The sequence below is a fragment of the Ursus arctos genome, unplaced genomic scaffold (assembly GCF_023065955.2).
Source record: "Ursus arctos isolate Adak ecotype North America unplaced genomic scaffold, UrsArc2.0 scaffold_27, whole genome shotgun sequence".
NCBI lineage: Eukaryota > Metazoa > Chordata > Mammalia > Carnivora > Ursidae > Ursus > Ursus arctos.
In genome coordinates, this window is record NW_026622952.1 from 6,811,997 (window position 1) to 6,835,175 (window position 23,179).

Genomic DNA, 23,179 nt, shown 5'->3' on the forward strand with positions numbered 1-23,179 from the left:
AAAAGAGGGAAGAAATCTGGAGAATCCTTGCAACTGGCCTGTAAATCTAAAATTATTCTAAAATGTGTTTAAAATGTTTAGAGAAGCTGGTGGGTTATTTCAACAGATATTCCAGTTGACCAATTATTTCACCAGACCCCAGAGTTCTCTGATTTCCACCTGGGTGACACGGTGGTGAAACCTTCTTTTTTCCCTTAGGTTTATGTCATCGGCCCAAACTTTCATTTTCAGCTTCACATTTTATCACACTTCTAAAAACGCGTGGTAACCTCATGACTTCGTCACTTTCTCACTCAACACAAGTACCCTAACTGCTTGAGGTTACTCTGCTCAAGAATGGCGTTCGTGGTACCAGAAACTCACCCGACTCCAGGGAAGATTTGCAGTAATTTACTGCGTATACACACGTTTATAATTCAGAATGGAACTGCGCAAAAGGAGTTTAGGATACGAACCTGTAATCAGGGAAGAGTCTTGCTTCTAACAGAGGACGTTTCATTTTTTCCAACGGGAGTCAGGTTGGCTTTCAGCCGGAGCAGGGCTTTGAACCTAAGCAGCCCGCCCTCCGCGGCCACAGGGAGGCGGGAGCATTCAGTGCGGTGGGGACCGGGAAGGAAAGAATCTTGCTTTTTCTCTTATAAACCAGAAATTTATTTTTTTGAGCACTTTTGGGCTCACGGGCTTTTATTCTTTATACGCTCTCCCCTAACTTCCTCTTTTCTCTTTCCCTCTCAACTGACCATTAGGAAGGAATTTTTATTATGTCCTGTTTTCTGAACGCAGCGTCTTGTTCCTGTTCTAAAGTGTCGATTTCTTCCTTACTGTGAACTGTGGTTGTTGGGTACTAAGCGTTCTAACTCTGTAGCTTACTTCCAAGAGATGGGCATTGCAACCGAAAGTCCCTTTTCACTCCCGTGAGACGCTGCAGCCGATTCCACATCCCCCTGCCCCAGGACCTGCAGTCAGTGGCTTTCAAACTTTTGTGTGTGTGTTTTTTTTTTTTAACCTTTCAGACCCTCAACCTAAGACATTTAAAATTGCGCCCCAGGGCACACACGTACGTGCGAGATAAAAGTTCCACGGCTCGGGGCTTCCCTCCACTGCTTAATTCTCACCGCCAGCACGTCTGCTCTCTTCGGTATCAGAGCCTCCCTGTGGGTGTTGACCGGCGGTTTGACTGGCGCCCCCCAGTGGCCATTACACACATCTGCATGGGAAGCTGCTGCAGGAAACATTTCTGCCGAAAACGGATGATGTTACAAGAATCAACTGAAAGGGAGAAATTTTAAAAATGCGGCTGGAAAAATCAGGACCTCATAAAAGGCACATGACAGCAAGTGCCACCCTTTCGGGGGGGATCTGAGGTGTACGTGCTTTATTGCACGGCACCTCGAGGTCTGAACGGGTCTGGCTGGACACTTCGAAGATTTTAGTAAACTATGGTGATTATGCCTGAACGCACCACGCTCGCTATCGGCGCTGTCATTTTTGATGTCTAGAACAAAAAAGGCGTAAGTCTACAGAATGTCTTATGGAATGCTGAATATTTGCGATTATGAGTTTGCACATCTTAAGAACTCAACACGTCTTGTCAAAGGAATTTATTCTCAGAAAGGCGGACAGTACAGGCTGGCCACCTCCACAGGGTGTGCAACCAAAAGCCTGAGTCTGCGGGCATCTTGTCTTGAAACCCTTGAGCGTGTGTCAGCTTGAGTCATGGGAGTGTTGGGGACAGTGGCTGTCATGACACCCTCGGGAGAGGCTTAGAGGATAAAACCTGACTTCATCCTGTGGACAAAACTGAGGCCTAGTTTGGAGCGGTTGGCTGGAGAAAATGAGCACAAACCTGGCTGTTGGCTTGGGGCTTGGACCCAGGCCTTTCCCCTTCCTGTGCAATATGGGCTGGCGTTCGCCTCTCTGAACGCTGCAGCCCCATGGACTCACCATCTCGTGGCAAGTCCACTCCTGTCAAGACATATCAAGATAGGCCTTTCAAGAATGACTTTGAAAGGGAAACCGGGGGACCTTTTGCCTTAGCGTCAGCACTTTGGACAGACCTGTAAAATCACAAATCAGAGGAAGGGAACTGTCCAAAGAAGGGAGTTGGGGCCTGACCAAATGGAGTTGACAAAAACTAGGCCTAGAACCCATGGCTCAGCCTCCCATGCTGAGCTCTTTCTGCAAAGCCAGGATGCCTGAGAGGCAGAATGGAGTTCTGTTTTCCCTTTACAGTGCTTTTCCAGTACAGTAACCAATTATGCATCCCTGGTTAGGTTTCACGCTCTCACATTCTTGAACTGGGGAGACACCATGCAATGTCCTCTCTGCTACCCACTTGAGGTGAGGAAAGAGCAAGACAATTCATTTGGTGAATAAAGTCATCCTCTGTCAACACGGAGTGGCCTTAAGGAGGATGGGAGATCAGAGAACTGGGTTCACATGCCAGCTCCGCCTTCCTGTTAACCGATTCATGTTGAGTGTTTCTTAGCCTCATTTCCCCCCATCGGTTTAAATTAAAAAAAAAAAAAAAGCCACCCACATGGAATGGTTCACATGACCTATTTGTATAGGTACTTGGCACAGAGAGGACTCAAATGTCGTTTACCATTTCCTTTAAATTAGCTAAAAAGTGAAGTTCTGTTAACTGGATTATATCTGGTCCATTTCTGCATGTATATGCCCAAGAAGACATTTTCTGGCAAAGGAAAACTCGAGATCATGGATACCTAGGATCTCGCGGCTGGCACAGGTCTGGGGGGTCTTGGAACGGTCTGGAGCACACGAACAGGGACATCCATCCCCATTTAATTGCTCAGTCACCCTAACTTTGGGATCTGTCTTCAGCTAATCCTCTACATTTCTACTTCCTATTTATCTCCAATCAAAGAACAAAGTTAGGTAACTCTTACGTTGCCAAAGCTTTGTTATTTTGAGATGTCTAATAAAACTAACAGCAAAATCATTTGACTCTAAGAGGGAGCCTCCATCTGAAACTTTGATAAACTCCAGGTTTTAGGTGATGATAATCGCTCTCCTGCAAGGACCCAAGGGCCCGGCACGATGCATGCATTCCCACGGAGCCCTTGGACACCCCCTCGTGAGGCGGGAACTGTTACCCCGAGCTTGGAAACTGAAGCTCAGGCAGGCGAAATGACAGAGAAGCTGGATCTGAAGCCAGCCTGAGCCGAATGCTGGTCTACGCAGCCTGGTGCTGGGCTGGATTTGTGTGTCACTGTCCCTCCTCCCGGACCCCTCCAGCGCTCAGCGCCTGCCACAGCACTGACGGTTCCACGCCAACTGGACCTGCGTGGGGGTTAGATTTATGTCGTGACTAAACTGTAAGCACCACTGGGTCCCCATCCTCTAGCACATAACTCAGATAAAATAACCTGTAAATCACAACTGGGCAAAGACTTGTAGATTAGGAATGGCTTTCTGCTGGCAAAGAAGTTTTAATTAGCATATCATTTATATTTCAGTGACGTTTCAGTCAAACTTGAAAACAATCTCTCTCGCTGACTAAGCCTCAGAAACTTCGCACGTTTCACTTTCGACTGGAGGCGGAAGTATCTGGTAAGCGAACACATGCATGCAGGAGAAAGGTATTTGGTTTTGACTGGTCCTTAAACGCCCACAAACTTGGAAAATGCCTCCGGAATTATCCAAGTCTGGGAGGACTTGGATTTTAAGATCTTGAGAAGGACGAAGGACGAAGGACGAAGTGACCATTTTGCTGCCCCTTTTGAGTGAGGGCAACAATGTTTGCTAACATGCAAGCTATGCAGTCTTGGCCACATTTCTCTCTGGGCCTCGGTTTCTATTGTTGCAAAAGGACTTAAGTTGGTAGACTGTTTTTTTCGTACTTTGACCACCGGCCATAGTAAGAAATTAATTCTTCGTCATGACCTAGCACATGCACCCGTCTACCTGCAACAGATTTCGTGAAACACGACTTATCCTTAACTTCTGCAGTACTTTACCTCCTGTCATGGTTTCTCTTAGAAAATACAGCTCGCCACTTACTAAAATGATCCCGTTTGCAAACGTGTGAAAATCGCTTTTGGTCTCATGCTATCTAAGAACAAAACTCTGTAAGAGTAGGAAGGTAATTTCCATCTCCTTCTTCCCAATAATGCTTAGAAAATGATGACATTTCCACCGCTGTGAGCACGGAGCGAAACGCAGGATCCCTCCTGCTGGGATCCCTCCTGCCGGTTCAGGAGCACAGAGGGAGAAACATTCTTTTTAGGAAATTTAGGGGCTGCAACGTCTTACGATGCGGCCAACAGGCTCGGGCTCTCCTCAGTGGGTCTCCCACCAAGTTGAGACGTGGGGCGTAACTAGCCTTTTAATTGATCTTTCCCTGCAATAAAACTTACGAGGTCTCCTGCCCAGGCCCCTCTCCCTTTAAGCACAGAGGTGGCCAGGCCGGTACTGAAAATGGTTTTCCTGGGCTTAACCTAGAAGAAACACAAAACGTGAACAATTTTCTGTGGGCTGTTCTGCAATGTTTGCACAGTCCTGGCTCCTCCTGCGTCTGTCAATGAGTCTGAGAGCTGGAGGGGACCTAGGTTCTCAGGGCTTGAAAAATGCCAGGGCAGACAAGCCGTCTCTAAGCAAAACCAAGAAGCACGCAATTAAAAACTTTGTTTGCACAGATGCGAAGGCATGGACATTTATACGGCAAGGTCTGAATTCCAAAGTTTGTTTGTTTTAATTACATACCCAACCGAAGGCATGAAATTTCACAAAATGAGTTCCGTGAAAATGTCATCTGTTCTATTTTTAGATTGAAATATGGAGCTCTGAAAAGCAGGGCTGTCATAAATGTTCACACTTGGGGATAAGATGACTTCTAACCAGGGGGAAAAACACTCCCACACCCAGATCCAACAGTGGTAAACAGTTTTTATTCAGGCAATGAAACATGGAAAAAATATATTAGTAATCATTATAATAATTTCATTTGTGTGAGTATAACTTTTACAAATATTTACCTGACATATAAAAGGGAAAGTACTGTGCATATAAAATTTATGTAGATGATTTTTCCACACAACACAATCCTGATAGCAGTAGTCGATGCAGCGCTCGCTCCTGCAGACGAGAGGCTCCTCACACGCGGCTCGGCGCCCGCGGGCACGCAGCGGAAGCAGATGTTGGCACGTGAGCACACATGGGCATCTACTGGCAAACACACACTTGCTAACAGCAACACTCAAAGGTTTGCTCCTCCCTCTGAAGTCTGAAAGGAATGCCTGGATCCCGTCCCCCTGGGTGACAAGGACGGCGTGGAGGCTGCGTGTGGGGCCGGTAACCCGCAGGCGGCCCTGTGTCGGGACTGGGCGTGGTGTCCGAGTTCAAATCTGTCCGTGTCCACGTGGAAATTATTCACAGAGCACGGGTTAACCACGTGACGAGGACACACTGTGTATATTTCAGATGCCACTGAAAGGCAGAGGGGGACAAAGTGATACCTTCACAGCTCTACAGTGAAGAGGGGACACAGGGAAGGTTTGAGCCACACCTCAGCTCTGTGCCTGGCCTCCTCCAATGAGCTGGAAGCGTTTTTTGGGCTGCCACAGGCCAGCGTCACACGTGACATCTCCATATTAGAACTATAACCAGAATATATATATATATGTAATAGCTGTAACCATATTATAGTTAATACAGTCATTCCTTAGGAATCTTGTTTGTCCAAATCTACCTGCATGCTAAGAGGCACAGAAATGGGGTCGCATTTGGACAAAGAACTACGAAAAGTGCAATCTTTAGTCTCCAGAATGCTGGCTCTGGGCACGAGGGCGTGGGTCTTCCCTGGAAATGCTGCCCTTGACATCATCTTCCAGAGGAGACCCTTCGAGAGAAGTGTCTAGAGTATCAGTTCCTTTACCTTTACTGTGGGAGACCCGAGGTTTGAGTGATCCATTGCTTTCCTAAAGCCACTGGAATCTGGAGGCCAGTCAAACCTTTTTGGACAGAAGTCTCCTCAAAATGCTACTTCCTAAAAATCTTTGAAGATGACTTCTTAGACCTTTGGCTTGGCATTCTGGGATTCCCAGACTATATTTGATACTTTTATAAGCAAATAATAATCTGTTATCTTTTAAATTCTTTAGAATATATACATCTTTACTTTAAAATCCTTTGCCTAAATCATTTAATCTTTCAACACCTAGTTTCTCTCTTGCCAACAAGAGGATAAAGTAAGAAACCCACGTCATCCGAGAGCAAGCTCACACGGTCACGGACTACAGAGGGACGACGGTCGTGGACGACTCTGGAGCCGGCGACCGCTGGTAGTGAAGAACCAAAGGAAATAAACAGGGAGTGTTAGAGCTTCTGCCCCACCAAAAAAGGGTGTGCTGAATCATCTCCGACCACGGCACACCAGACTTCCCAAGGCCTGCTCTTTGTAATTCTATTCTGAGCCGCAGAGCCACCGCTGGGCCCTCTTGTTACCTGGCTTGATGGAAAATGAGTGTTTCACCCTGGCTGCTTAGTCAGCCCAGGGACGTTCGGGGCACCTGGTGCTGCCCGTATATGAACAGCACTCAGTCAGGGCTGTCTCATAAACATCTAAGTGTTTGTGGGAGGGTGGCGCAAAGTGTGGGACAGGAAGGAAGCGTAACCGGCTGGAAAGAAAGCTCAGCTTGAGCTAGCCTCCAAAATGAAACGTAAATCTCCCCTTAGATTCCATATCATTCTGGAAGGCTGCCAGATCCTCAGAGTTTTTCACCGTCATGTGCTCCTGCACTTCCTAATTTGGGCTGGGTCTGAAGAAGCCAGAAACCACGTGAGAAAACCGGGCTTCTCAATATTTCCAGAACAGTTTTACAGAACAAAAGGTTTGGGCAGGTCACTGGCTTCCAGGAGCTTCTCCAAATTAAGTAAACCTCAGGAGGTCTGACTGTAACTGACCAGCCAACCAAGTGACCAACTGTTCAGTCTGTCTCACGCTAAATCTTCCCATTAAAATACTTTTAGATAAAGACTATCTATCTACACTTTGGCAAAGTCAAAACCTTAAGAAATAGCTCTGGGTTCAGAGCCTCAACAAGACTGATCACCTAATACCCTCACACCCAGCTGGGACAGCAGCTTCCTTTCACCTCCCCTTCCCGCTCTTGTCAACGGGGTTTATTACTGCCAACCTAACAAGTCATGACCCTCGTACGCTTTGAAACAAAACTCTAGGCTATATTCTTACTCTTTAGAACTTTGAAAGTTTTTTTTTCTTTTGCTTATTTTTAAAGAAAAACAAACACACTTCTGCCCAGGATATTCTCTTGATTTGCCACCTGAACAAGCTACATTTTTATTCTTGTTGGAGAACATCTATTAAGTGAGGAGGAAGAACATTCCCTGCACCGGCCATGGCTGAGAAGCCAGCGGCGGACACTGCTTAAGCAGGGCCTTTTCATGGTCCTTGCGCGGCAACCTCATTCACTGGGGTCTTTTTAGGGGGTCTCTTCCACCAGCGTGCTACGGAAGGATTGTCGTCACCTTGGTTTTAACACACAGCTACTTTTTTTATATACATAAGAAGCCTAAACGGAGGACTGTGGATTTAGGATGGAGACCGCTATAAGCCTTTCATGCCTCAAACAGATCAATATAAAACAAATAAACATGGATATCTCACCAAAACACAGCAGCAAAAAGGTTTAGCAACGCTTCTTTCTGCAAAACGCAAAGTTAACTTCCCTAGTAGCGGAGGACTGAGAGAGATCAGTTCCACCAGCTGGAGACACTTGCACGTCATCGGTACTGTGACGGTAGTGTCGCCCTCACACTGAACCACAGCGACTGCTTTCAGAGCCCACATGATTGTCAAGTCACTTCTCCGACCACAGATCATTTCTGTTGTTCTTTTTTATACAAAATATTAAGACAGTAGGCTTTAAAATACAGCCTAAGCACCAATTACGATAAATGCATATTGGTAAGACGTGACTTCTAGCTTTAAAGGACATTAGGGACCTCCCTGGGGCTAAAGACTGCACCCATGTGAATAGTACACTGCTAAAGAAAAATGCATTTTTAAAGATCTACAGAGGTTCTCCACTAGGCACAATCATTGCTGAAGTTGGATCATGCAAGAGTTTTTACAAGAAAGGTACGAAAACTTACATGTACTGAATATAGTGCATATCACCATGAAGACTTTCAGGGTGTAAGATTAAGACAAGAGTGCTTTCAGACGCCGCATGGGTTTGGTTCTGTCTACCAGATGGAAGGGGGTTCACTGGCGTTACATGGAAAATCTCCGCCTCGGGGTTAATGGCCCCATCACTCTGACCCACATCCAGGAAGAGCTTGAGGAATTTGGTTTAGTGAGCGGGGCTCTGCTCCCTGCACTCCTCTCCTCCGGGATCCAAATGCCCTTTGTTTAACAATATTTAAAATGTGCTGATTGTTGGAGTGGGTCACATGATTTTTATAGCCCGTTTTGTTAAACATTCTACTAAGTTTGAAAGGATTTTTTGCCTTAAAAAAAAAAAAAATCCAAATAACAATGCACCACACTCGTAAAAAACCAACTGTTTCTTCACCTTACAATTGCTGGCAGGATTACAGTTACGTTTTAACTCAACGAGATCGCCTAATTTTACAAGTAGACTTTGTTTGCATTTTTGAAATAGAAAGATGATGAAGGGTCAATGCTGATTCTATAGCAACAAATAGAAGCAGAGGAGACGGAACGGCTCTGGGACAGACTTGCCAAACCTCGGCTTGGAGGGAGTCCTGCCAGCGCTGCCCTTCGTGCAGTCTGGGGACTGACCCCAAAGGGGCCACCGTGGTCAGGGCTGAACAGTGTGCAAAGAAACACTGTGGCAAAATGTCTCCCCCAGACGTAAAACCTGAGTCTGGGGTCTTCGCACCTTCAATGCCCCGAATTCTGAGGTTGGCATTCTGGGCCACGACTCTATTTCAAAACAGGGTTTTACATTTATGGAAATACACTCTTGTGTGGAGAAGCTCTTATCTGACTCTGCTTCAGACAACAAAACAGCAGCACATATATAAACATACGTGTGTGTGTGTGTGTGTGTGTGTGTGTGTGTGTAGAAACGGGTACTCAGAGTCCCTTCTTGTTTATAAACTACAAGTAACAATAGGCCAGATTATTTCCTCCCTCCAATAAAACCACTGATGTTGAACACTACATTTAAAAGATGAGATAAATAAGTCACCAAAAAATTCAGACAGGTGGTGGACAGCAGATGACCCAAACAGGAGCCACAAAATCCCAAATTCAACGTGCTCAGAAAAGCAAACGGACAAAAGACAGAGAAATCACGACCCCAAACTTAGCAGCCTGACCAAACCTGTCGGCGGACAGCGCTCGGACGCCACTCCTCCCGGGACTATGCGGTGCTCTAGGGTTCCTTCCGGGGCTGTTTGTTGGCAGCAAAGCGGGACAGGCAGCAGTAGGCATGTGCTTTTCTAAAGTTCTTGTTTTTTTTTTTTTTTTTTTTTAACTCTGCGAAGGGACAATTATTCCTGGATAAGGCAAGATAACTGTGGTTAAGAGAAAAGCAGCCAAATGCAGATCTGCTGAGCTAACGGGGGGAACCTCAGTCAGTCTTCCCCAGCTTCGCAATCAGCTCGTCGCAGATTTTCGTTAGTTCCTCGATTTCTTGGTTCTGAAAGACAAACGACATGGTTATGTAGGCCACTTCGTATTCTGAGATCAAGACAATTACAACCAAATAGTCCGAAGACTGGCTATGCTCTGCCTTGACATCCTAGCTCAGTGCTTCGTAACTTTTCTACATCAGAGACCCTTTAAAGAAAGGGACACTTCTCCCCTGAAAAATGTTCCTGAGTTCACAAAGTCATGCTCCATTTGAGGAGGGGATGAGGGTAACCACCGGCCCTCTGCAGCTCGTCCATGAACCTCTTAGTTCTCAAATTTTCTTGTTATCACAGGAATTACCCACAATACTTGTTACAAACACAGGCATCTGGGACCTCACTCGGCCCATGAGCACCTCCAGGGACCTGGGATTCTGGAGTCTGAGTATCCCAGGGAACACGGGCTACGGGTTAGCAAACCCCATGGTAGAAACCCTTGCCCCCAGCTGAAGGGATGCCACAGGCATGAGTCCAGAATTGGAGACACAGTAGGAAAAACACCAGAAGCACACCAAAAAAATGAAGTCCAAGAATCACCGAATACTGAGAAAGAGGGACCTGATTTTTATCTACATAGAGCAGAATTTCTCAACCACAGCTCCACTGACGTTTTGGGCCGGACCAGTCTGTTGTAGGGACTGTCCTGTGCGTTGTTCGATGTTCAGTAGCATTACTGGCCTCCACGAATGAGATGCCAGTTGTGACAACTAAATACACCTCCAGACGTTGCCCATGTCCCCGGGAGGGTAAAGTTGCAATGCGGGGGCAAGATGGCTTCGTGTATTACATAAAAAAACAAGAAGAAAGAATAAGAGATAGCCTCACAGCCTAAGAAGCGTCTGGTCCCCTAAACTTTAGTGAATGCAATTTCCTCTCTGCATCCTGCCTGGGGACGTTTCCTACTCATGTGCCTGGGAATTAATGGTCTGCCTTGTTTGTGTCCACCTGAATCCGTTCCCAGAGGAGCTGGATCAAAGTGTCTGGGCAAAAAGACAAGGCTTCTCTTTCATCCAAATCCACTACAAGCTAGCCACTGCCAAGAGGGAAAACCAAGTGGCTCTCCGGTCGTCACACCACACCCTCTGTGTACCTTCTGCTGGAGGGCTCTTTCGAGGGACTCCACCTTCATCTGCTCCTTCCGGAGTCCGGCATGGAGAGCTGCGCTCTCGGCCTTTGCTTTCGTTCGAACCTGAGCGATCTCTTCATTGGCTCTGTTTGTGGTGTTTTGTTTGCAGGATAAAGGGACAAGAAGCACCTGGTTAGTCATCAGTCATAGGTAAGGAACCAAGATACTAACCGCGGACGTCTGTGAGACACAGACTAAAAGAAATGACAACACAGTAAGGGAAACGTCGGTGACCTAAATCATTCCATTTAAATTTATAAATATTCAACTGACACACAACTGCTAAGGAAATTTCCAAGGTGCAAACCAGTGGTAGAATTAATCTCACAGGCCACAGTGAGTTCAAAATTTATATGTCACTAGAAAAGGGAATCATGTGACAGTTTCTACAGCAATCTTGGATTTTTTTTTTTAACTTAGGATAATAGCAGGCAGGGTCATCTGCAGGATTGTCACAGCTAGAGAGTGAGGACACTAACCACTGACATCCGACACTAGAACTTAAAGTGACTTTACTAATGAGATACAGAAGAAATTTTAAAAGCCATAAATGTCAATTGATAAATAGACAATTAATTGATGAAAGGATGCTAAGAACTCAGTAGTAGTCAGAGGCACGCAAATTTAAATGATAAAATTTTAAAAGTTATCAGACTGGCAAATATTAAGCAGGATGATCTTATTCTATGATGGCCAAGATACAAGGAAACGGACAGGCTCACCAGCTGATGGGGGTAATGAAAACTGGCGCTGTCTTTGTGGACGGTGATATGGTTGCAACTATTATGATTTAAAATGCACACATCTTCTGACCCAGGGATTCCCTTGAAGTAACGTATCCGCAGCAAGACTCCCACTTTGCACAACTGTGTGCAACAAGGATGTTCACTGCAGCATGGTTTACGACAGAAAAAGCCTGAAACTATCTAAATGCCCATCAATAAAGGAATGGAATAATCCTACAATCTAGTAAAATAGCTAGACAGAACTATATGTTTTGACATGGAAAATGGCTATGACATATTATTAAGTAAAAAAGGAAATTTGTATTTTAGGACTCCGATATTATAAAAAAAAAAGTCTAAAGCCATTTTGGGTAATATTTGTAAAGGCACAAAGAAAAAACTGGAAGGATACACAATAAACCTTTGAAAGCAGTACGTCTGGGAGCAAGAATGAGAGAGGGGAACTTGAAATGTTTTACAAATATGAAGATGACAGATAGCAAAAGTACAAGTAGGTATTGCTTTTTAGTTAAAAAGAAGTTGGAAGCATTCTTCAGACTGTTCCCCAGGATAAATTCCAAATGTGCCAGATTTAAGGGTTAAAAAAAAAAAAAAGCCATAAGAGTATTAGAAGGAAAACACGGGAGAATATTTATATCCAGCCCAGAGAAGATCTTTGTTACCACGACAGAAAATCCTGAATAAAAGAAATGACTGACAAATTTCACTACATGAAAATAAATTCCCGCATATCAAAAATACTAGCAGACAAAAGACAAATTAGAAAAACCGTTCACAACTCATATCACAAAGGGATGGCATCCTTAGTGCATAAATATAATAATATATTTATATATACAATATATAAACTGGTAATAGAAAACTGGGCAAAGAATAGAATCATTCAAGGTAAAATATATTCATTTTATAGACAGTTTATAGACAGCATATAGACAGTTGCTAAAATATATTCAATTTTACTTGTAAGATAAACACAATCAAAACTACACTGAATAAAATAAATGCTCTATTTTTTTATCAAAAAAAAAAAAAAACCACACCCCAAATAAACTGAAATGCCACCTTTATCTACTGGACCTGCAGAAAACCAAAAATCTGGTGTGTTGGCCAAGCTGTAGGGAGAAGAGAAGCTCTCATACTTCATGTAGGGACAAACTGATGAAAGTTGAATGAGGGCAATTTGACAACATTTATCATAATTACAAATTCATAGATTCTTTGGCCCAGCAATTCCTTTTCCAACATACAACCAGCTCACCAAATGCATGCCCAATGAAAATAATCCAAGGTTCCTTACTGCAGCCCTGTTTGTAGTGGATGGTAAATAACCTGAGTGTCCCACAGGAGAGGGGTCGGGTTAAACAAATGACACATTTCACACTGGAACATTACATGGCTGTTAAGAAAAATATGGAAGCTCTTCATGGATTGCTATGGAAAGATTTCCAAACTACACCGCTAACTGAAGAAAAAATAAAGTATGCTGTCATCTGCATAACAAAGGGAGACTCTCACCACAGTAAAAAAAAAAAATGGTGATCTCATGGTGTGCTGGAGGTGACAGTTAAGGCTACTGTCGTGTGATATATAAATAGAGGAAATGAACAGGTTGTACACCTTAAACTTGCACAATGATTTATGTTAACTTTATCTCCTTAAAACTGGGGGAGACGGAGAGGGGGAAAAGTAGATTTGCAAGGACTGGAGGAACTAATGACCAAATACCCTGGGTGAGGAAGTGGGGGGGGGAGGAGGAAGTGGGACGGGGTGGGAGAGAGATACTGTGTATCTTTTTATTCTTTCTAATGTTTGAACCATGTGAAGGATCTACCTATTCGAAAAATTAAATAATAAAACGCACGTGTGTGCACACACGCCAATGCAACCTGGAGTTGCCCAGCAGGCTTGAGGGTGTTTTTGGCCTTTTTCAACTTTCCCACCACACCATGAACCGTGAAACAGATTTTATCGCGAGCTCTCACTTGTCTAGTTTTTCTTCTGCGTGGATCTTCAGAGCCTGGTAACGCTGTTCCTCTTGTTTAACTCTGGCTAAGTAATCCTGAGCACATTTTTTCAAGGCTTCTTCATTCTGTTCCAAAGTGACAATTTAAAATAAAAGAAACTGGTCATTTTATTTTTCTTCTACTAGTGACAAACCTGATGTACCAGAGTTTTCATTTGCGAAAACCTAATTAATTCAGATGCCTTTAGGTTACACTCCCTGATAATTCAAAACAGGCACAAATAATTCTTACGGAAGAAATTCTAGATAATTTCTACATGTATAAATTTTCAAAACACAGTAAGGTTCAGTTATACCAATACACCCAGTTTAGGGAGGCCGTCATTCAAAAGCGAATAGCAGAGGTGCCTGGCTGGCTGAGTCACTGGTGTCCATGACTTGGGGTTGTGAGTTCAAGACCCACATTGGGTGTAGAGATTACTTAAAAAATAAATTAAAAAAAAAAAAAAAAAGAGCTCAAAAGCAAATGGCGACCTTAGCCTCATTTTAGGTAAATTGGCCATTCTCATTTTTATTTTACTATAAAAAAAAAAGAATGTTCCCTGCCATGTGTCCTATTGATGGTATGCAACTAAGGTGGGTAAATATGCCCACTTACATGTAAATTTGAAACATTATACTTATTTTCTTCTGGAATATGTAGCCTGAATTTTTCAGTGCTAAATTTTCCCTTTACTAATATTAAATTAAATTGGTGAATTATCAAAACAATTTCTAGAATTCTCCTAGGGGTTCCACACTCTTACACTCCTTGCCACACTCTGGCTGTGGCCTGACCCAGAAGGGGGACGACCAAGATGTGCCACCTGGTGGGTCAGATGCCTAAACCACCAGAGAGAGAGAGAAAGGGGGAAAGAAAATCTCTAGCTTCACTGGAACAGACGATACAAGGCGGGTGATGTATGGGCCCCAAGCCCCTGTTTAGAAGGCTACCCACACTGCTGGCATATATGTTTAAAGATCCATTACGTAGAAAATACACTACTAAGGAGACAAAAAGAAAAGGACATGCTACCTTCTTGAACCCTTCCAGAACACCCTTCAGGTTCTCATATCTCCTGAAGAGATCAGAAAGGGACCTTTCCACAGAGTTGAGGTCGGCCAGGGCCTGCTCCTTCTCCATGGTCAGTTGCTGGAAGCTTTTCTGAGAGGTCATATTTGTCCTCTGTTCATCTTCTGTGAACCACAATCAAAAGTAAGGGCAGATTCATACAACAGATGGTTATCAGCTGTCCTCTGTGACTAAGCCATATCCTTGGTAGGGGACCCAGCAGCGGACATAACAAAGTTCCTCTCAAGGACTTACGTTAGAGGGGGATTCGGATGGTGACAAGTGATGGGGGAAAACCAAAGCGGAACAAGAGGAGTGGGGTTCCTTTTTCAAATAGAGTGGCCTCTCTCAGAGGAAAGTTCTGAACGGGGACACAAAGGAGCTGAGGGTGGGAGCCATGCAGCTACCCGGCAGGAGAATATTCCAGCATCAGAATAGCTGTGGCAGAGGCCCTACGCTGGGAAGGCATGAGGTGATGTGGACCGTAGAAAGTATGACATCAGCGCTTAAGCAGAGAAAGACAGGCAGTCAGTCCTGACGATACTGGCTGCAGAGTCGTTTCTAAATTCAATGCAGGAGCACCAACCACTGTCGTTTTATAAAAGGTCCCAGTGCGTCGCGTACAGGGAAAAAGTACAAACTGCACCAGAGTAAGGACACTGCACGCCGACGAAGAGCCCACCCAGGAGTTACTGATGATGCGGGTAGGTCATCAACACTCTGGGTGCCAGGTGGCGGGTTTTTCACAGAATTCAAGCGTTTGCTAGCCTCTCAAATGAACCTAACTACGGCTGATGCTCATTATTTGCAAGTTCATCTCCTTGCTAATGTTTATTTGTAAACCCCAGATCAGTACTTGTGGTGCATTCCCGGTCACGCGCAGAGTGACAAAAAATGTCACTTGACGTCACATTCTTGGCTGAGGCTGCACCGGGCGACACGCTGCCTCCTTGTTTCACACTGTAAACAAGTGTCCTTTTTAGTCTATTTAGTATCATGATTTTTGCGTCTTTGTGCTTTCTGTGGGTGATTTTGCCGTCTAAACTGGTCCCTGAGTGCCACGGGGAAGTGCTATCGAGGGCTTCGAAGAGCAAGAAGGCTGCGATGTGCCTTAGGGAGAAAATGCCTTCGTGAGATCACCTTCATTCGGGCACCAACTACAGCACTGCGGGCCATGAGTTCAATGTTAATGAACCGACATTAAACCAGATGTCTTTAAACAGGAATACAGAAGACAAGGCTACGTATTGACAAAGCTGTCGGGGCCCCGCAGGAACCTCGCTCTGTACTTCCCCTAAAGCAATGGCTTGGTATTTGCTAATTCAGTGTTTGTGGCAACTCTGTAGAACGGAACCACTGCAAACAGTGAGCATCAGCTGAATCTAAACGAGGGACAAATGGGAGCTTGTATTCGGAATCACCTAGGGAACCTATGGGTCACACCACAGAAAAAAAAGTCCAGGAGCTCCTGGGTGGCTCAGTGGGCTAAGCATCCACCTCTTGGTTTCAGCTCAGGTCATGATCTCAGGGTTGGGAGACTGAGCCCCAAGTCTGGCTCCCCGCTCAGTGGGAGTCTGCTTGAGAATCTCTCTCTCCTTCTTCCTCTGCCCCTCCCCCGCTCACGCCCGTACGTGCTCTCTGTCTCAAATAAACAAATAAAACCTTAAAAAAAAAAAATGTCCTTACCAATCATTTGGGCAATGGTCTTTTCATATTCAGCCACAATTTTCCTTTAAAAAAAAGGATTATCAGAAGAGAATTTTCAATGGAAGTTGGAGAAATGCTGCCCTAAACAATTAAACACATTAACAAATGAACATTTGAACATCGCATATGATGTTCAACGAATATGTGAATGATGTTCAAATGAACAAATTTATATAACCCAGTTATCTGCTTTGGAGCTTTTTATATCTATATATTACTGTAAGATTTGTTGATGTTCAAAAAGGTTTTTCCGAAGATTTTATGTTTAACAAGGCTTCCATTCGATTTATTTTATTCTATTTATAGAAACTGCCTTCACTTTCTCTTTGCACCTCCTGTAAATGACCTCAAGGCAATACATTAATTTTGCCTGGACAAATCAATCTTTTACAAAATAAGTGACATTCTTGGTGTTTTTCCTAAGGAGTCTGATCTGAGTTCAGGCTTTTCTGGCCCCCATCCACCCTTTTGGGCAGTCTGTGCTCTCTGATCCAGTCCGTTTTACTGTCCTAGTTCCAAAAGCATTTCAGTTATTCAAAGACTTTAAAGATCACCCTGTCGTGTTAACCTTTCTTTCTGGCGAAGTGCAGTGAAGTTTCCCTGACCCTGTCCAGAGAGATGAGTGCTCTTCCCCGTGACCCCTCGGTGAGAAATGACAGCTCCCCCGCCCCTCACTGGTGGTGCCCCTCACTTTGGTCTGTGTTTCTTCCGACGGCCATTGTAAGCTAAGGGCAGGGGCTGTCCCCTCCTCTCCGCCACACCCAGCACGGGACCTCACGCCCAGTAAATGCTCACAAAGCGAATAACATAAGAGCTACAATTCGAGTGGGCATAATTAAAATGCTTCTTCATCGGGGCGCCTGGGTGGCACAGCGGTTGAGCGTCTGCCTTCGGCTCAGGGCGTGATCCCGGCGTTATGGGATCGAGCCCCACATCGGGCTCTTCTGCTATGAGCCTGCTTCTTCCTCTCCCACTCCCCCTGCTTGTGTTCCCTCTCTCGCTGGCTGTCTCTCTGTCAAATAAATAAATAAAATCTTAAAAAATAAATAAATAAATAAATAAAATAAAATGCTTCTTTATCATTCAAGTGCTGACTGTACCAGTGTATAAATTATGCTTTTTTCTTCTTCTTTGATGCTGTTTAATTATTTCACAGCTTCTAATTCTCCTTTCTAGGGAATGAGCAGCAAAAATAAAAAGATTTCAATTTAAGGTCAATCGATTTTGTTTCCTGTTAACATGCTTTTCTAATCTATTTTGTGGTTATGAAATTTGAAGCCATCATGAATCACTGATTTTAGAAAAGTAGTATGAATTACAATGCCTCCATAACTGAATATGTCAATAAATCTTATTATCCTGTAGTGTAAGTGGATTTTTTCACATAAATTGATGTCTCTTCATAAGATGAGAATTTTGTGGATTCTGCTTACTTGTAATGTTCTCAACAACCCACAGGAAGCTACACTATTTGAATAACTGGTGAGCAGCACTCATTAAAAAACACTGTCAATCACAAATTAAGATGCAAATATCAATGCATCTAGTTCTCAACAGCTGGTTCTGGGGTAAGCAAATACTTAGATTACTACTAAATCTAATAATGCATAAAGGTACCCAACCCCTCCCCCAAACCTCTAATCTAACCTCATCTCCAAGACTTCTTGTCGGGTTTCTTCGTATTTTTTCTTCCATTCATTTGCTTCAATTTCCTTAGTGATTATCTAAATTATAATAGAGATAAAGCTTGGTTTTACCTCCTGAATCCATTACAGTTTGACTTTAAGACTGGAAACTGGAAACACACAGCCAGGTCCATCCCCAGACATTCCAGCTACGTTGGGAATATAAAGCCCCAACATCTGTGGGTAATGCTCACAAGCATTTGGGAAAATGTCCTTTCTGCCACACGGGATGATGGAGATGCAGCCCCCAGAGTAGAGGTGAACGGAACATCTCCCAGGGAAGTTCCAAGTGATAATCACAATCTCTGCGAACTTTACGCAGGTCCAGGTCTGGCTCTGCAGGCCCAGAACCATGACTGGGACAGGGCCCCAGAGGAAGAGCCATTGGCCTGGCAGAGGCTCACCTTAGTCAAAGTATAATCGTACTTAGCATAAGAAACAGAACTACGACAGCATCAGACCATTAGCATGACTAGCACATCCTCTTTCTACAGAGATTTCTGACTGCTTGATAAGAACGGAGTCATAACTAGGGGCTCAGACACTCAAAGCCTCCAGCCAGACGCACCTGTAGCTCATCGCCGGCAGGCTCTTGCTCGTTGGACCAGCACCCGTATCCCTGTTTGGGATGCCCTTGCTAAATCATCACCTCAAACTCCACGTGCCTGAACAGAGCTTAGACGGGCATCGCTGTTCTCCCTTTATTATACTTCTCCATGCTTCTCTCTAATTGATACAGTCTTTCTTTTGGTGCCTTTAACCAGAATCTCAAGAACCTAACAGCCAGCCCGTCTGCTTCAGGGGACGAGGCACATCCTTGCTCTGCTCCATTAGGCGGTCATCTCATCACTGCACTCTCGGGAGGGAGGTGAGGTCGTCTTTTCATTGATAAGATTCTGGTAGGCCTCACCACTGCTCCCAAGTTCTGACAAGGGGATCAGCTGACATCCCTCATGAAGAATCTAATGCTATTTTTTAAAGCTTTAAAAGACTTTTATATGAGGTTCTTAACTACTCTCACTGTATTATAAAAATCACATTGCTACACCAAGGGAATTCCCTTCTTAAAAAAAAAAGGTGGAATCATCAAGAAACACACAAACCAAACACATAAAATACAGCACAGAAATATAACGGGAGAGGGTGGTAACTGACTAAGAGCACACGACTGCATCTTCCATATTTCTCTGATCACCCAGAAGAGGCCCAGCAGTAATCTATTTTGAACAGAGGCTGTTCAAGAGACACAGGAAAGGAAGCGTTGATATGTTTAATTAAAGAATGGCTCAAAGCGGGAAGCAATTTTATATTATTGCAAGTCTGTTAAACGAAGGCACTGATTTAGTTACATATGTGGGAAGAGTTGGCAGAATTTGATACTTAAAAAACTTCAAGGCTCAAAGATAAAGAAGCGGCATCAGCTTTTCCCCGGGACTCCAGCACCAATGAGAGTTTTACAGGGAACCCTTTCTATGAGCTACACAAGCTGCAGGAAATCAGAACTTCCAGCGGGGAAAACACAAGCCCAACAGAGATGGGATCTCCCTGCCGGCGCACGGGCTTCACAAAGACAGGGAGTGATAAGTGGACAGAACACGAGGGCCTTTACCTCCTCTCTTATGAGGGTGAGCACGGCTGTCTTATCTGATTCACTGAGGCAGATGCCATCCAGGGGGCTCTCCCCTCCACAGGCCACAGACACGGGGGCCTTCTCCACAGAGGACTCCAACAGTCCCTGCGGGGGCAAGAAGTTAAACTTAATACCTTCAGCCTTCAGCTTCCTAACCCCAAGCATCCTTCAATAACTTCCTCATTACTCAATCGGTTACAATGTTAAAAAACATGTTTGAAGACAAAAACACAGCAGGGGAAACTTAAAAAAAAAAAAATCTAGTTACAGTACTATCTAAAGGAAAAAGTACGCTAATGAACATGGGGGTTGGGAGAGCGAGTTAACTTCCATTTAACAGAGAGCCTAGTGAAGTTTTCTTCTTATCCAAAAAGGAGAAAGTGTGATTGTCACAGTGACCGGTCACCAAAGAATCACATGCATGAAAAGGAAAAATGTCTCATTTTTCAGGGGGTTTCTGGGGATGATGCATTCCACGTAACTTTTCCAAAAAAAAGTATCAACTTTTAAACATACTGAAGTATCAACTTTTAAACATATTGATAATTTCATGTACCTCCTTAGTCACTTTGGATGGAAATGTTTCTAAAATGGACTAGTAACTTTCAGGCCTCAGGAAGCAGAAATGGCAAGCACATCCGAATGCTGACTCCCCTACCCCCACCCCCGGAATGATTCAGGGCCACCAGGAACTTCAGTTGCTCTGTAGTGACGTCCCGCCCTGCCCAGCGATGCTGTCAGGTGGACAGCACGAATGGTCCCTGTACAAAGTGGCCACAGGTGAAGTCCAGGTCTGTGCCTGTACTTTCACTTTTTGGATTCTTCCTTGCTGTTAAGTTTTCAGTTCCCTTCTGATGCAGCAGCTTGCTTTTATCATACACTCAGGTTCCAGAAAGCCACGGTGGTTAATATTTTTTCACATGAACGTGGACTTCATTCCCTGCTCTTTCCTAACGGGCATTTTTGGCAGCTATTTCCTCCCACCTGTGTAAGCAAACATTTTTGTGTAAATAAGAAAAAAGCTGATCTAGTAACATCCAAAATACCAGCCCAAGTGACCTGGCAATAATCTCAACACTCATAAGAGTCTGTATAAACGAATCAGTTAGTGATTGGTTATAATTAATCAGTTCTCTGGTGTCCTGTTTGAACGAAGACTGAACAGAAAGCCCAAAGTCAACTTAGACCAGTGGCTTTTAAACTTTTCATGGTCATTACAACTCACTGTTTCTCTAGAAAATGCTCAAAAATTCACGCATAATTTTTGCATTTAGCTTCATGGAGACGCGCCTGATACAGAAAACGCCGGCTTAGGCCACAAAAATGGGGAATGAGAAAGCCACAAGCTGACAGCGCCTGTTTCAAGCAGCATCTGGAGGAAGCAGCCTACCCTGCCGACAGGAGTCCACGGTTCCGCCAGAAACACTATCCTGGGGTAGATCTTTCACTACAGCCAGAAGCCACTTGTGGTGGGCAGTCTCAAACATGGCGCCCGATGACCCCCACCGTGCTGGTACTCTTCTCTCATGTAATCTTCCCTTGAGTCTAGGCTGGACCTGGGGACTCACTTCTAAAGAGACTATGGTAAAAGCCATGGGATGTCACTTTTGAGATTAGTTTACAAAAAGACCGGTCCAGCTTCCACATTGTGAAGAACTCTCTAGGGAGAGGCCCACATGGCAAGGAATTGATGTCTCTGCCAACAGGTAGCGAGGACCTGAGACATGCCGACAGCCACGTGATTGAGCTTGGAAGTGGGTCCGCCCCAAATTGAGTCTGGAGGTGACCGCAGCTCTGGTCAACACCTTGACTGCAGCCTATGTAAGGTCAGAGGCACCCAGCAGAACTGTGCCAGGATTCCAGAGCCAGAAAGGAAGACATCAGAAATGTTTCTTATGGATAATGAATAACCTCTGGACATTTGAGTCAGCCCATTAACTTCCTGTGCCCTGCTTCTCCTCAAGAAACGTGCTCATACTCTTGCTTCCCATGTAAATTACCTACACGGAGGTAACACCCTAGGTCAAGCGGACACATTTGGTTCACTTTGTTGTTAAATTTCTGATTCTAAGTTAATACATTTTAAAATCACTCTTTTGTGTTTTTATTGGTTGAAGCCAGAATCCCCAAGTCAAATCAATTCTAGGAAACTGCCCTCCTGTGCCTCCCAAGATTTCGGGAAATAAGCCAAAAGAGTTTTCTTAGTAAGGAAAATATCAACGTCTATTCTAGAGATTGCCATTTCATTCTTTGTTGAGGGGATAAATGAGCTGTCTCCCACTTGCTCAACAGCTTAATGTGCCTGGAAGAGGCAACACGCCAAGTCGGAGGCAGGTGATCAGACCTCAGATGGGGAAGATATATCCAGATGAGAGGGCTCGGCAGCGTGCAGCCCTCCCCTGGTCACTCCCTTCCGCCTGGCCACGTGCTCTCCGGTCATGGCTCAAAATGCAACAGCTCTTACAAGGAATTTATGGCAATGGCCTATTTTAGCCATCTTTTTTCAAGAACCCTAGGATTTAGCTTTTCACCTTCTTAATCCTTTATGTTGCTTATCGAACAGCATGGAAAGCCTACAGAGGCTACCATCACAAAGAATTGACCCAACAATCTCATCCTGGGCTGGGCAATCTATTATGTTTAATACAGATGCTAACCCAATCAATCAGTCCCAGCCTTCCTAAAGGGTCCTATTTCATGTCCCCTAATCCTTTTCCCTGTTCCCAAAGCATTCACAACTGAGGGCCGAGAAAGACCTGTCTCTAGACAGTGGAACTCAGTGCAGTCCTGGTTGCAGACTGGCTGTGAGCATGGATGCCACCAAGGAAATCTCTCTGCTCACATCCTTGCAGTGGGAAAATGAGCACCACTGGTCTCTCACAGCAAGCTGAGTTCATCCCATCTTTTGTCCTTGAACCCACTGGAGCAGTACCACCCCAGCCACTTTGCTCTAACACAGACATCCTTGGAAAAATCAAATAAACTCAATTTTTAAGAAGTTTAAGCCTTCCTAAAAAAATAAATTGACTCCTAACTGAAAAAACGCTGCAGACCAATAGCTGATAAGCAAGATGAGACTTATTGCCCACCACTGACTGTGCTCTGGCCTTAGCCACCTTGCCCTGGCCGCCACCGACTGCGGGCCAGGAGACTGTAACAGGAATGCACTTCCAAGAAATGCAGAGAGCCTTAAACAAATGAAAGCTAGATGAACCACATGTCTTTATTCAATGGGTAGGTTCACAGAACTGAAAGGAATTCCATATGGTAAGAGTCAGATGTGTGAGGGAGAGAAGAGACAGGGGAGGCTGGGGAGAAAGGCAGAGTCCCAGCGCAGAAAGCCACATGGGCCACCGCAGGAGTCTGAACTTCTTCGAAAGACAAGGGAAGCCAACCAAGACGTTTAAGCAAAGAGTAGCAAGATCAGTTTTGTGTTTAAAACATTACCTTGGCTTATGTAAAAGGATGAGAGAACAGCCTGGAAACAGGGAGACTGGTTAGGAAACTACCACCATATTTAAAAAGACTGGTGGTGGCCACAGACTGGAGAAAAGTCCGTGGGTTAT

General features: G+C 44.5%; 1 protein-coding gene across 15 annotated transcripts in view; it reads right to left on the reverse strand.

The window, feature by feature from the left end:
• Positions 1–4,891: 4,891 nt before the first annotated feature.
• The window catches only part of TACC1 (transforming acidic coiled-coil containing protein 1), a 111,788-nt gene continuing 93,500 nt past the window's right edge, over positions 4,892–23,179 (reverse strand). For 12 of the 15 annotated variants that reach the window (XM_026508305.4, XM_048226206.2, XM_057303529.1 and 9 more), the window contains 7 exons: positions 19,593–19,718; positions 17,946–18,022; positions 16,278–16,321; positions 14,556–14,716; positions 13,500–13,606; positions 10,736–10,856; positions 4,892–9,653 (listed from right to left, as the gene is read on the reverse strand). In XM_026508305.4, coding sequence (XP_026364090.2) covers positions 9,585–9,653; positions 10,736–10,856; positions 13,500–13,606; positions 14,556–14,716; positions 16,278–16,321; positions 17,946–18,022; positions 19,593–19,718 — 705 coding nt within the window. In that variant the 3' untranslated portion in view covers positions 4,892–9,584. Of the gene's footprint in view, positions 9,654–10,735; positions 10,857–13,499; positions 13,607–14,555; positions 14,717–16,276; positions 19,719–23,179 lie in introns of those variants that run through there. The other 3 variants (XM_044387494.3, XM_044387495.3, XM_057303528.1) reach the window with 2 other exon arrangements.